General features: G+C 39.5%; 1 protein-coding gene across 1 annotated transcript in view; it reads left to right on the top strand.

The window, feature by feature from the left end:
- The window catches only part of NBEA (neurobeachin), a 459,425-nt gene that overhangs the window by 351,354 nt on the left and 92,773 nt on the right, over positions 1-15,298 (top strand). Inside the window, exons 42-44 of the mRNA XM_063126967.1 lie at positions 616-718; positions 7,465-7,580; positions 12,787-12,899. Of these exons, the coding sequence (XP_062983037.1) occupies positions 616-718; positions 7,465-7,580; positions 12,787-12,899 (332 nt within the window). The remainder of the gene's footprint in view (positions 1-615; positions 719-7,464; positions 7,581-12,786; positions 12,900-15,298) is intronic.

Here is a 15,298-nt window from a genome sequence, read left to right as displayed (position 1 = left end):
GTAATACTTCAACAAATCATGGTTATGCCTAAATAAGCAGTTCTCTAAAACAAGTAAATGCTACCTTTAAATTGATCCAGAGAATATATATTTAACATAAAAATAGCATTACTAATCAACATACAGAACATTCCTCTTTTTAATACCAATTTTGGGAAATTTTAAAGCAGCTTTTAAGAGTTCCATTCAGTATGCTGCAGGACTGAATGGCTAATTTTGTACCATTCTTCCAGAACATGGTTTCTCCTGCAAGGTATCCAGTATTTACATGTGTGCATGGGATTAAAGTGCATATATGAACTCCACATCAGCAAGGCTTTCCCATTCTCTTCAGCGTGACATTTCCCAACCCTCCTTGTATCAGATCCTTACAGCATTTTGTATTAGGACTTTGAGGGTGGATTATTATTTTTTTTTGGCAAGACTACTATATACCCCTCTCTGTATAAAATCTTAGAAGCACCCTTTGAAAAGTCTTGGTTCTTCAGGCGGATAATCTTGTCACCATATTACCTCTTAAAATACATTGTTAGTATTATTTTTGAAGGAATATTCTAAGGTGTCACACACAAAAATACCCTGTTCTGTAACTTCTCAATTCTATTTGTTCTACAGCCTCCGTAATGTTCAATTTTCCTGACCAAGCAACAGTAAAAAAAGTTGTGTACAGCTTACCTCGTGTTGGAGTGGGAACCAGCTATGGCTTGCCACAAGCAAGGTATCGTAATATACTTTATTTTCTGTTTTGTTTCTTCTATAGCTTCATGCAAGGTTATCACGGGATGATAATGCATGAAGGCCTAACTGCATTGAACAGCTATCATGTGTCAGTTATCATGGATGCAGAATCACTGGATTATTCTAAAGTAAAACTATTTAAATGGAGTTTCTGAATGTCATGTGATGTCACTCTCAGATGGCTTCCAATTCAGAAATATGTCATTTAATTGTGAGTGGTAAATAGGACTATTGCCAGGTGTTTTGGAATTGTCATCAGCTTGAAATTAATTGAGGCCTTAGCTAGACCTAAAGTTTATCCCGGGGTCATCCCTGCCTTCTCCCGGGATATCCTGTGTGTCGTTTACATGAACAGGGATGACCCCAGGATGATCCCAGGATAAACCTTAGGTCTAGCTAAGGCCTCAGTAGATTTTTAACAGTGCAATCCTATACAGAAGTAAATTCCATAGATTCCAATGGGGCTTATTCCCAGATAAGTATGTACAAGAGGAGTGCACAACCTTTTCAGCACCAAGATCCATATCCAGCGTTGCGGGCGGTGGTAGTGGTGAGTGGGGTCCGCAGTTGTGTGTGCATACATGTGTGTGGCCACACAGACACTACACATTTATAAATATACACACACACGGTGGGAGGCTTTAATCTTGCCCTATTCCAGTGATCCTGTACAAGATTACTGAGGTCATGTGGAGGCAGCTTCAGGGTCACTGAAGAGAGGGAGGCTAGACCCTCCTCCCCTCCCAAAACCCCGACAGGCATTACTGATTCCATGCCACAGTTAGTGGCATGAAAGCAGTGATACCAGCTGCTTTGGGGTCACTGGGGGCTGGAGGATGCTTTACCTCCTTCCCCTCCCAATGACCTAGAGGAGCTTGAGAGCCACACAACAGGTGTCAGGGTGGGGTACAGACTGTGCAACTGCAGTGTACAGGATTACAGCCTGAATTTCTTATAATATGCACTCTCCTTTTCAAAGTTTAATTAGAAAACTCCAAACCATGAATTCCTGCCATGTATGGTAGCATGTTCCACTGACAGGAGAAAAAAATGTTTCATTTGCTTGCTAATACCTTGCACATTTTGGATCTTGTACTGTTTTGTTTAGGAAAACAAATCACCTACTTTACTGCTAGAAGTTAGAGAATTTCCATGTAGGAGGTACAGAGTTCACACAGGGACTGTATGTAGGAGGAGTACACAAATCTTCTTTATATTTTAATTGTGAATATGAAAAAAGCTCATAAACATAGATAATAAACAAGTTCACCATGACAGAGAGCTTTGTTAGTTGGGAAGTTTTATTAACTCCCTAGCTTCATAGGACACAGTTTACCAGCCAATGCTAGTTATAGTGGCACATAAGTGCTTGGGGGAATTGTTTCCTTAGACTGCTAAGATGTCACCATTCTCTAATAAACAAAAGTAAGATCTTCATATGCACATTTGTGGTAGTGCATCCAAAAGATATGACTCGCTCAAAGCTGGGCAGATATAGCAAAACACCATAGTAGTGTGCCCTTCCTATATTATCTGAAACCTACGGACATGGAACCAATTTACTGTGGATAATTTATTTGACTCTGCCAAAGCAATTCACACTCTGTGAATCTCTTCAGCTATCTCACCAGTAGGAAGCTTTCTGAAGAAATTTGCTTTGCAATTTGTTCCATCAAATCAGAAGTTGAATATACCAAAAAAAAAAAAAACTTGCTTAAAGGATTCAAATTATGTCTAAAAATAAGTGGTTTGCCCTAATACTTTTATGTTGTGAGTCGAGCAACATTTATTATTTTCTATTGGGGCAATATATATTTTCTCTATTCTATAGCTATGAAGTCTACATACCTTTGTAATTAAAGGTGCAAACTTATGCATGTTTATACAGGAAAAAGCCCTACAATTCCTAGCATGCTCCAGCCAGCATGGCTGGCTGGGGGAAAGTTGGGAGTTGTAGAACTTTTTTTATTTCTCAACATGCATGCAATTTTGGATGGTGTTCTTTTGTACATTAGAATGGCTTAATTTAATTAATTTAGATTTTTAGCATGCCACATCTAAGATGTAATGGATAATGATAGTTTGCACGCCAAACCTGATAAAATAAAAATATTGTGGTAATATTTTAGTTATCTTGTTATTTTATATCCCACCCTACTTCATAGGCTCACAATGAGTAATGGTTCTGTTCAGATGTCACAGTGGCTTTCAGTGGCAATTCATAGATTAATTAATTAACCCAAGAATTCTGGGGATGCACCCTGTGCATGAGCCATTTCCTGTTTCCATTGACAACCCTTGAATGCCAGATTCAAGGATTGTTTCTGTGACATCTGAACCTGGGCACTTGGGGTTGTTCATGGATTAAACAACTCCAGATTTACCCATGGATTGTTCTTGAGTAAATTAACCCAAGAATTGCTGCTGAAAGCCACTGTGATGTCCGAACAGCCTCAGCCTCTAAAATCATTTAAATAAAATATGTAGTGGTGGTGACAATATTGATGATAATAGTAGTAACTACCTGATAGTGCTTTCAAATGTTCAAAGTACTTCATATGCATTATCTAGTTGCAATCTTTAAACAGTCTTAAAATGTAAGCCAGTATTATTGCTTCCATATTGCATATGGGGGGGGGGGGCTGAGAGTGAGTGACTTGCCTAAGGCCACCTAGTATATTTATATCAGAGGTGAGATCTGAACTAGGGACTTCCTGATTCATGGCTCAGTCTCTTAGCTGCAAGGCTATACCAGCTCACGAATAATGCTTCCCTCTGTTCTTTTGATGTGCAAACTTTGAATGTGGATTGTATCATGAGGGCACTTACAGAAAAATCTTGGAAGTATATGGAGGAGGTGTTCTTTATCATGTAGTTTGTGCTATACTCAAAAGAAAATGTGGTTATGCCTGGGAAAGTATAACAAGGTTTATATACTTCCCTTCCTATAGGAAGGCAGATGATGATGATGATGATGATGATGATGATGATGATTTACATTTATATACCGCCCCATAGCCAAATATGTAGTTAAGACCAGTAAGCATGAGCATCAGGTGTCCATTAGTCTCCAATTAGTCTCCATCAAGAGATGGACTATTGTCTCCTTCCCGTGTCGCTCTCAGAACAGTCTTGTGGAACTGCCACAAAGGCATTGGGTTAACCAATGTGTGCTGTACAGTATTCCGATATTTGTAATAAAGTATATATGGAGTTATCAGTTTTTCTTTCATACAAAGACAGATGTTTGTTTGTTTGTTTTCACTGGTTCAAATGGAAAATCTGCATGCAAGTGTGCAAACCAGACGTACAGATTAAACATTTTATATTCCTGAAACTGCCCATAGTTGTCGATTTACAACCCTATTCTCTCAATCTACATAAAGATGGATAATGTTTTAGAAACAACTACAACAAAATGAGCTAGTGAGGTCAATACAAGCTATGGCCTTTTCTAGAATGTCCCATCTCTCTCCCCCTTTTCCTATACCCTCATAGTTAACCAGCATTCCTCTGAGCATGCGTAGCCCTCATTGGCCCGTTTTGTGGGGTTCTCCCTCCCCCTGTACTTAGGGAGGTTTATAATGGGTTTTTATTGTGTGTGTGGGGAGGGAGGGTGTATTTCTGGAAACCTTGGGATTTGGGCAAGCTTACTGATACCTGCTTCCTGGATGCCGATGATGCTATTTTGGCTAAATGAGGATCCACAGTCAGAGCATGTGTTTGCTATGAGTATATAGGATACCCTTTAAGTTGGCCACCTTGATGCTTTTTGGATGGGCACTAGTTTAAACATGCACAATAGTTTTAGTACTTAATTGTAGTCTTTCCACATGAAACAATATAGCGTCTTCACCACTGTCCTTTGAACTCCCAGGGTAGTCAGCTTTTTATTTGAAAGCTGTCTTCCAAATCTGAACAGAAAATTTATTGAGATTTGCCAGTGCCATGCAAAGTGGAACAATCTACTTTATTTGTATTGGGTGGGAGGAAAATTCCTCTACTAAAACCAGAAATGCCATTTTTGTTTTCTGCAAGGCATTTTTGACTGAAATCCAGCTTGTACTTGGCTTGAGGAAGTAGTGCAATATTTCCATCAGTAAAATTAATCTCATGGCCTCTGTAGCGTACTTAGGGTAGCCATAAGATTATTTCCAGCTGACAGGGAACCAGAGGTTGTTCTACTGTGGTAGATTTACTTCTTTTTTCACTTATAAAGAAGCATAATTGATTTTTTTATGATTGCAAATTAGGTCAGTGGAATTATTTTTCTGAAATTGTGATTTATGCAGTACTTCCAAGAATTCCACATGTTTTTGGTCATGCTATTGTAAGATATTTTGGAATGTTGTCCACTTATGAGTTCACATTAACCAAGCAATGATTTTGCAAGTAAACTGAGAACAGAGGATTCAAATTTTTAAAGCTTGAAACTGCAATAATTCGAGCATGTGCAGAAAAGATTCCCTACTTTATCATGCCTATTATTTGCTTCACTTCTTCCCAATAAATAAATAAATAAATAAATCTATCTTGTGAATAAAATATAATAAAAAAGAGCAATACAAGAGTAGGCCATTTGGGCTGAGGAGATTGAGACTCAATTTTCTTGTTGAATATCTGCCTTTACATGTTTTTGTAACATAGCATACTTTAGACTGTTTTGCTAGAACTCTCTGTAATCCAGCAAAAGTTAGTGCTTCTCATAGATACAGTCGAGGGGGGATCTGCACGTCGCTCCCAGAGCGCTTCTATGCGATCCCAGTGCACCCCAAAAACGATAGTCTGACTTCCCTGTAAAAGAAAAAAGGAAGAGCCGTCCATGCCGCCGCCGCCGCCACTGCTACCGCCGGCGAGGAGAGCTCTCCCCCGGCGAGGAGAGCTCGGCAAAAGAAGGAGGGGTGAAGAGCGGAAGAAGCTCTCCACCCCTCCTTCTTTTGCCGAGCTCTCCTCGCTGGGGGAGAGCTCTCCTCGCCGCCGCCGGCAGCATGGACGGCTCTTCCTTGTTTCTTTTACAGGGAAGTCAGACTATCGTTTTTGGGGTGCACTGGGATCGCATAGAAGCGCTCTGGGAGTGACGTGCGGATCCCCCCCTAGTCTCATGATCAGTTGTAATGTTGAAGGAGCTTCTGTGAGCAAAGACTTGTAGTTTAATTTGTTTATTATATTATTTCATTTAAGGCGTTTTTACCCAACTTTTGCCTTCCCAAAAAGGAGTCACTTAGATTTCCTTCCCAAAAAGGAATTGCTGAAAGCAGCTTATAATATAAAAACATTTAAAATATGACTAATCATTAAAACACAATAACAAGTGAAATGGAGCAGAACCCACCCCCCAAAACGTAGTAATTAATAAGTAAAATTTAACAACAATAAAGTCAAATATTTCCTTAAGAGAAATTACTTCACTTCCCAACATATGGAAGATAAGAAGTAGATGACCTAAGGCAGTTCCATGTTTTAGAGCCTCCCCACACTTCCCACCTTTATGGCACTCTGTTCATGCCAGAGCAGGGCCAACACTAAGAGTGATGCCTTCTCTTCCCAACTTCTGCCACCCACACTTTGCTGCCTGGCTGGCTAGAAAGAGTCTGTGGTGGCAGAATTATAAAGAGGTTGGTAAGGCCTCTCTTCAAAAGTGGGGACCACTCTAAAGAAACCTTATCAGTTTTCCTATCACTTTCCTATCGCTTATCACTTCCCAAGCTATCCTGATAGCAGTTTCTCATGTGATCACTTCCTTATGCCACCTTACGCATACGCCACTGGTCGAAAGAACCCTTACCAGCATGCTGTCATCAGGGTCTCTAGCCAGGTAGGCAGTGGATCAAGAGTGAGGGGGAGATCAAGCACAACGGAACAAGTAAATGTAAAGTGGGGTGGGGGGAGGAAGGGTGGTGAGAGCAAGCAAGTCAGCTCTAGTGAAGCTACTGGATCGATCGTTGAGGTAAATGGAAGAATCATTTCAGACGGACAAAGAAAGAGGGAAAGAGACAGAAACACAGATTTGAGGTCTGAATTCTGGAGCAATTTTAGCCCTGATAAACGCCTTCTCTGGCTAATTACAAAATGCCATAATTACAAAGTGCTATGTATCTTGGACATGCCCCATTGCATATTCACAATTGCTGTTGCTGGAAAGAATCCCCAGTCCATTGTGTTGATTTTTAATTCAGAATTTCTGTGACTTTTTGTGAAAATATGATGGGAAACTTCACTAGGAATGGAGGTGGAATGAAACTGGAATATTCTGCTGCTGGCAGTGAGCTGTCTTGAGCTGACCCTAGTTCATATGAGTAGACCACTTTTATGAAGTTAAATTCACATGAGAACCGGAGTCAGGCTAATCATGAGAGTGAAACCCTTTACCTTGGGCAGTAAATCCCATTGAATGAGCTTTAATTTTACTGGACTGCATGCCCAGATCACAATTCTGCACAGCTGTGTACATGTAAAGTATATTTTTTTAAAAAGGTAATTCTACTTTGTATTGTATTGCAGTTTGGGTGTTCCTATAATCATGTATTTTATATGTTCACATAATAAATTTAATTTTATAATTACATTTCTAATAACCATTTTCTAATAATAGTGTTTTTCTATTTTGAATGCTAGTAGTTTTCAGCACTAGTGTGAACAAACAGCAGATAATTTAAGTGTGAAAATGTTAATAAGTCTCAATAGAGAAGAAAATCTTAGGATAAATTCTTGACATTAAAATCCTAGGCGAATTTCTCTGGCCACTCCCCGTCAACTTTATAAATCTTCCAACATGACTCAGCGGTGGCAGCGAAGGGAGATTTCAAACTTTGAATACTTGATGTTTCTGAATACTATAGCAGGTAAGTCTTCTATCTCTTTAATCCTTCATAATATGTTTATGTTTGTCAAAATCTTGAGTACCATGACTTGATAGAATACACTTATCCCTCTGGAATTTAGCTGCAGCTCTCTGAAGGATTCTGAAAAACTCGCATTAAATTTTATCGGAAAATGCACAACCTATCACCCAGGCTTCAGATTTATTTATTGTGGTGGTGGTTGTTCTTTGCTCTCCTCCTGCCATTTCCTCTGCTGACAGCTTTGTCTGAAGCTTTATTAGAGTCAACAAACCATTGCCAGTGTGTGTCTGGAAATAATAATGGGAAAATGTAATTTTGCTACTTCGTCATTCTTAGCTACAGCAACTAGACAGCAAAATAATAGTAGTATTCTGCCTAGTACAGATGTCACCTGGGTGGTGTTATGATTAAATTGCAGCATTTCCCCCTTTTTCTAGTACTTTGAACTGGAATGCATGAAATCACATGATTACAATTAGGCATACAATTCAAAATGTTCTATGTGCATTCATAAGAAAGGTCAATTTGATTGGTGCTTTTCACTAATTCATGCATGATATTGTAACTTCCTCATACTGAATGGCCTGACGTATGAAAGGCTTCAACCTTTTTATTCAAGGACTTTTGTACTGTTAGTGTATCATCATAGCATATGAAAAAAAAAAACCAAGCATCACCTTAGGTAAATTTTCAGGTGGAATGAAACTCCACTAAATGTCCTCTGAGCTTTAAGTAGGATCTGAATGAAAAAGAAGCCAGTGTAAACACGTTGGTATTTGTTTTGTATCATATTCAATAAAAGCATGGTCGGTAAGACATGTGTACGCTTGGGCCAGGCAAACAATGAAAACGAGATACATTTCAGCTTGAAAATAAATCAGTGTGATTAATAGCCTGTTCTGTAATGCGAGATTTCTTACTCCATGGAGGAAGGTATGCCACAATCAGGGCACCACAACAGAGTAGCTGCCCCCGTCCAAGCACTTTGCCCACAACCTCAGACTGAATTAATCAAAATTGACCCTCCTAAATCATCAATCGATCCTCCTTTGTACAATTTGTTTGCCTTTGGCTGAGATAATGTACTTGAAATGTCGTTACACAGAGGAGGGCCAGGATCTCTTCTCAATCATCCCAGAGTGCAGGACATGGAATGATGGGCTCAAGTTACGGGAAGCCAGATTCTGGCTGGACATCAGAAAAAGCTTCCTGACTGTTAGAGCAGTATAACAATGGAACCAATGGCCTAGGGAGGTAGTGAGCTCTCCCACACTAGAGGCACTCAAGATGCAGTTGGACAACCATCTGCCAGGAATGCTTTAGGGTGGATTCCTGCATTGAGCAGGGGGTTGGACTCGATGGCTTTATAGGTCCCTTCCAACTCTTCTATTCTATGATTCTATGTAGTATCTTGACCTTCCATTTCCATCATGGAGACAGAGCTGCCCAGAGCAGGGGAGAACTGGGGCAATTTACTTGAGGCTCCCACAAAGCAAGTGCAGAATCCAAACAGGCACTTCCACCCGTGCAAGGTTGTTGGAGCTCGCATATGGGAGTTCCACTAACCTGCCTGTTAGATTAGATAGCAGTTCTATCTTATCAGGGGACTAAGAGACTGGAAGCTGAACTCCAGTACAGAGGTAATGAGGGAGGACCCAGCAGATCTTGTCTCATTCTCAATAAAGCTTTAATCACAGCATGTAAGCCTCTGTCTTCTGTGGGCTCAGGAAGCACTACTAAAACATTATGTCAGAAGAAATTGGCATTTCTACTTGTTTTTGGGGCTTTCTCTAGGAAGCACTAAATCTCTCTTGTGTAAGCGGTGGGTCCCACTTGCGCAACACAATTAGTGGGACCCAGTACTCACGCAATGGAATTGGTGGGGCAGAAAAGAATCGGCAGGGGCGTAAGCACCCTGTTGGATACGGCCCCAGCAGCCCTCTCCCACCACCAAAGCTCCTGAAAGATACCGTTGGCCCTGGCCACATTACTCACAAGAGGATGGGTCATTCTAGAGTACAGTGGTAGGGCTTCTAACACCACATCTGTCCCAAGCTCCTTAAAGTCTCTGGGCAGCTCTGCATGCATGGTCATAATGGTTAGGGAGAGAATCTAAATCTGCACTTGTTGAGCTCAATGAAATGATTGATTTGTAAATGGGATTCATTGCATTAGTCTCTTCTGGTCTATTCACACAGTAAGATGGGAATGCAATATCACATTTACAGATGATACAGAGGAGATTAATTAATGTACGGTATCTCCTTGCTCCAAAACCCATTGTGTGGTAGTGTTACGAGTCTAATTATCTCTGTTCTCCCTTGTCTTTTCCAAGTTTGACAATGAGAGAATTAGGTGCAGCCTTACCTCTGAAAAATTATGCATGAATCTTATCCACTTCAAAATAGATCTATACATGTCTACTCAAAAGTAAGCCCAATTGAGATCAACGAGGTTTAGTCTCAGGTAAATGAGTGCAGGATTGCAACCTCGGTCAGTCAAAGAACTGCCAAAGTCTATTCACTAATAAAATAATAATTAGTAACCAATGAGGGCTCCTCTAATGCAAAAAAGTCTTATCACTTCCCTAACTGTATCTGCAGTTTATGTCCTTCTGAGTTTGAGAACGCTCATCTTGACAAGCATACCCAGTTGCTTTCTCACCACTTCGTTCTGCTCCTAAGGTCTTCACCTCTTCCCTGCCCCTCTTGTCATTGGACATATTTCATCATGTTTACAGCTCTGTGTGGTTTTTTTTTTCCGAAGGTAAACATGGCACTCTGCTACTTATCAGTCAGGCTAAGTTTCATACTCTGCCAGCCCCTGGTTTTTGTCTTCATTTTGTAGACGTAAGACTTCCTGACTGGACCGTTACATAAATTATGCTTTCTATACTCAATTCACTGGGATTCCTTGATTTATAGGGAGGAGAAGGAGAGATCATTATGTTAATTGATGCAGTGTCACCTTTCTTACTAGGTAGTGAAAGATAATAAATACAAACAGAAACTCTCCTGTTCAGAACAGCAAGCAATATATGATCACTTTAAAGTTTAGACATTATAAACATTGATAAATGACAAGAATCAGAAAAAGGGGGAAGAGAGAGGTGGTTCAGGTTAGTACCCACAATTATGTCTCTTTGCAATACTTAAATCTGTTCGTTAGCAGGCTAATCATACTCCGTACCAATATATATTTAAAATAAAAATGCATTTAAAAAGTAATACACCTGGTCTGTCATAATGGAAAAATATGAAGTAGGGAGAACACTATAGAGACTTTGTTTGAAAGTGTATCCTATAAAAGACAGAAAGTATAACTTCTAATGCGTCAAAGCTCTAATTAGTAAAAGAGAACATTTGCACATATAGTTAGCTGGAAATCATACACTATAAAGGATGAGGACTATTCCTTCTTTATTTAGGATGGAAAGTAGTTTTACATGTTAGTGGAAAATTGACATATCCAGGTAATGAATTCAGCCCCACTTCCCCCCCCCCACTTCTGTTTAGCATTTTCCACATTTTTACTCTGTGATGTACAAGCCCTCACTGGTTAATTATGTATATATTTAGCTACTGCATGTGTTGGGCTTATTATTGTCATCTAATTAGATGTAACTCGAACTGCTTGCTTCTAGAAAAACCATTAAAAATTCTTTCCTAATGACCTAGAGATGACAAAATGTCTGTAAAGTGTGAAGAAGCAGACAAGCACAGGAACATCGCTTTTAAAGAGTGTTAATCCAGATGCTGCAATCATCTAATTAAACAATATTTTGCTGTCATTAACATTTTCACCAAGGAATTGCAGTTATAATTTCTTTGTCAGCTGTCTCTACATCACTTTACCTTCAAAACTAAAGTGCCATATAAAAACATTAAATTGGATGGTTTAATTAAAAAGTTATTTTTAATGAAGAAACATATTCAGTATTTCTGAGATTTCATTTTCTGTGCCTCAGTTTTTATTGTTCAAGTAGATTAGTGTCATAGGCTTGCAATATTTAATATTCAGCCTTAAACATTAATCTCTGTAAGCCTACTTGGAAGAAAATCTGCTTCTTCAGTAAAGGTGAAACATATGCCAATAACAGCATATATATTTATTCAGTTCATTATTTAGCTAAGAAATAATGGTGTGCAAATTCTTGTGTACAAGCAACCAGGGACTGTGTGACAAAAGCAGTGTGTGTGTGTGTGTTAGGCCTCAACCAGGCAATGGTTTTCTGGACTCTTTTCTGGCTCTGTACTGCAGCTTGCAACTGGAAGTACAAGATGTCTCCTAGGGGAAGGCCGGTTCCTTTTACACACACACACACACACACACACACGAATGTGAGAAGTAAGCAATGCAGAGTTCATTGTGTATATTCCAATCCCGCACCTCTGCCTTTCAGATGTTTCTTCCAATGGCAAAGACTATTGGAAGCTTAAGCAGCTTGCACATCTAACCTGCAGGTTATCAAGAGTGCTAAAATATTTACCACATTGCCTAAATGTGTGAGGTGTTGCTTAAAGGTAGGAAAAGACTGCGTAAGGCAGAGCTGTATATGTTGTGGCCATCAAGATGGACACAGTCATGTCTGGTGGCTGACCAAGTGGGAAATTTCTGTTTTTGATGCCTGGATTGCAGAATTGTGTGTGAGGGGGCAGTTCTGGCAGGCTGAATGCCGGGCTTTCCTGAGCTTGACTTCATGAATGAATTCGCAAATTTAAGTTATGCAATAAGCTGTATGTCTTGAGATTCCCATTCAAGTCCCTTGCTGGTGACTGAATGGGATTGAGTAAATGAGTGTTGTGAGGCAAGTAGAATCAGGATGCACCTTGATTTCCATGTGTTCATTGGCTCTTCTGCAGAACTAGGTATCCCAGGGTTCCTGATAGAACAGGGAGAAATGGCTTTCCACAGAAGAGTGTACAAACATGTTGAAGTGGTAGGTTGGGACTGCCACTACGATCCCACTTCCCCTACTTTCTTGGTCACACAAAAAGGGACAGGGAATGCATGTACTTGGCAACCTGCTTATGTCTATTATTTTGGATAGCTGTTTTGATCCAACAGGTAAAACTCAAAATATGATAGCATACTATTGTAAAGAAAAGCCATTCCTTCATTGATGTTCAGCTGTTTTTTAATCAGTTGTAAAATTGCCATGTTTAATAACCATTCCAATTATTCCACAATATTTTATCTTCATCAGGACGTACATATAATGATCTAAACCAATATCCTGTATTTCCATGGGTGTTAACAAATTATGAATCAGAGGAGTTGGATCTCACCTTGCCAGGAAACTTCAGAGATCTTTCAAAGGTATGTTTCAACTACTTGATGGTTAACATTGTTAATATTATAAGAGGAAAAAGTTTATACTTCTTAAGGGAAAAGGCAACATTACTTATGACTAAATAAATATAATGTATGGTAGGATCTGTATTATTTAGGACTATATGGAAAGCACAGATGTTTGGCATGATTCAAGATGGTGCTACAGAACCCAAGGCATCTGTTTTGGCATCTGTTTCACATTTAACTTTTGTGAACCGCCCAGAGAGCTTCGGCTATTGGGCGGTATAAAAATGTAATAAATAAATAAATAAATTTTGTAGGTGCTTAAGAAGCTCCTACTCAAGATTTCCAAAGATAAAGGAAGGGTTCAGAGGGTACATCTGGACTTTGCAAAATGGCAGCTTTTTATTCAGTACTTTAGGAACCTGAACCAGTACAAGTTGCATTGCATTGGCTCAGGTTGATATAGTTATGTCAAGTGCACTTAATTCAATGTCCACTTCTTATAATTCTAAACAATACATGATACAGATATTGAATAAAAATCTATACATTCCAATTTTGAAAAGGTTTACTTGTCAGAAGTTGCATCAGCTAAAGTGAAACCTATAACCAAGTTTTAAAAGTATTTATTATTTTTATTTCAGAAAAAATATATGCTGCTTTTAATGTTTGTTTTAATTCCGAAACCATTCACAAAATAAAATTGTAAAATAATACAATAAAACCAATCAATTAAAATAGTAGAATGCCTCATTAAAATAACCAGGTAGCTGGTTTTGCTTGCTATCAGGGAAACTTCCGAACAAACAAATATGTCTTTAGCTGACGGCAGAGACACTACACACTAGGAGTCAATCTGACCTCGATGGGGAGATCATTCCACATGGTAGATGCCACATGTAAAAAGGTCCCCTTCCACACCACAACCAAATGACCATTAGTAGGCCCTGGTATGGTAAGCAAATCCTTCTCCACTGATTGTACAGACCAGGGCTGCCTATATGGGATAAGATGGTTGGTCAAATGAACTTGAGTATTCATATTCACATAAACAGAATACAGCTAAGGGGCATGATCCCACACACGCTGAGATTTTTCATTCTCTTCTATGAAGAGAAGTGTTCCATGTGTGCTTAGGGATTCAACACAATGTGAAAGGAGTCCTAGAGCCAATGATGACAACCATTGAGTTGTGAGTAATGTGACCATATGGCTCTCCTTATTACATGTTCATTTCATGGTCTTCTGATTTTCAAAATATCTTTAATGTCTCCAAGTATTTTAACTAGAAGATGTAGTGTAGGTCAAGGGGCTAGTTTTCTCTATGCCCAGCATTTTCTTTCTATGTTTCATTTTGAACATATGTGAAGCTGCCTTATTCTCAGTCAGATCACTGGACTAGCCCAGCATTATCTACTCTGACTGACCGCTGCTTGCAGAAATCTTTCACAGTGCTGTTCCCTGAGATCCTTTTAACTGGAGGAGGTAGGGATTGAACATCTGCATGCACAACATCTGCTCTGAGGCATAGCACTCACTCACTAGCTGGCTCCATTGAGCAAGCCAAAAAAAAGTAGACACAAACACAAGGATCTCATCTGATGTGAAATGGCCTGCATGGAGCTCTGATCCACCATTTTTACTTCATTAGCGCCACCAACTGAGCATAGCCACTTCTCTGTATTGGGTGTAATGTGGATCGTTTAGCCACTTCCACTATAGAGTAAACACAAGACTATCTACCCTCAGAGAAGGTTGCCTATCTGTCTCAACCTCTATTCTGCGCATGCATAAGCTTAGTTGTCCAGATTCATATGGTGTGTGTGCATGTGTGTAATTTTTGTAGGTAAGATATTTTAATAGATTATCACACTAAACATTATTGAGTTGGTGTTGTAAGTTGGTTTATTTATTTATACCCAATTTTCAGTCCCAGTGAGCTTCCAGGCAATATATAATAAAAATCCACAAAAGAGTATACTTTATCAGGGATATGTAGAACTGTTTGTGGCAGCATCTTCTATTCCCCAGTAGTTGATGTCATAATCCTGGTTTCAAATTCTTGCATCAATGAGGAACAGGCAGAAAGAGCTGCAAATGCATTCTGGGGCTGGTTGATGATACATTTGATTCCACCACCACCCCACCTCCATCCCAATCCCTTTTCCTTTAGTGTGATTTTTTTTAGATTGTAGCCTGTGAGCAGGGACTTTGAATTACTTTTGTAACCCATCTTGAGAGCCTTTTTTGGCTAACGGGCGGGATAAAAGTATTGTTGCCCGAATCAGCTCCCTGTGAGTAGCCATACGTGTTGACAAAAGAAACACTTCAGTTGTGGTTTAAGAGAAAGCTTTACTTCAGGGACAGGTAACTTTCCATCCTAGAGTAGGATGGCTGAGGTCAGATGTGAGGTCAGCAAT

The sequence above is a fragment of the Elgaria multicarinata genome, chromosome 5, assembly GCF_023053635.1.
Source record: "Elgaria multicarinata webbii isolate HBS135686 ecotype San Diego chromosome 5, rElgMul1.1.pri, whole genome shotgun sequence".
Classification (NCBI taxonomy): domain Eukaryota; kingdom Metazoa; phylum Chordata; class Lepidosauria; order Squamata; family Anguidae; genus Elgaria; species Elgaria multicarinata.
The sequence above is the reverse complement of the archived record's forward strand: the minus strand, read 5'-3'. Positions and strand labels throughout refer to the sequence as shown.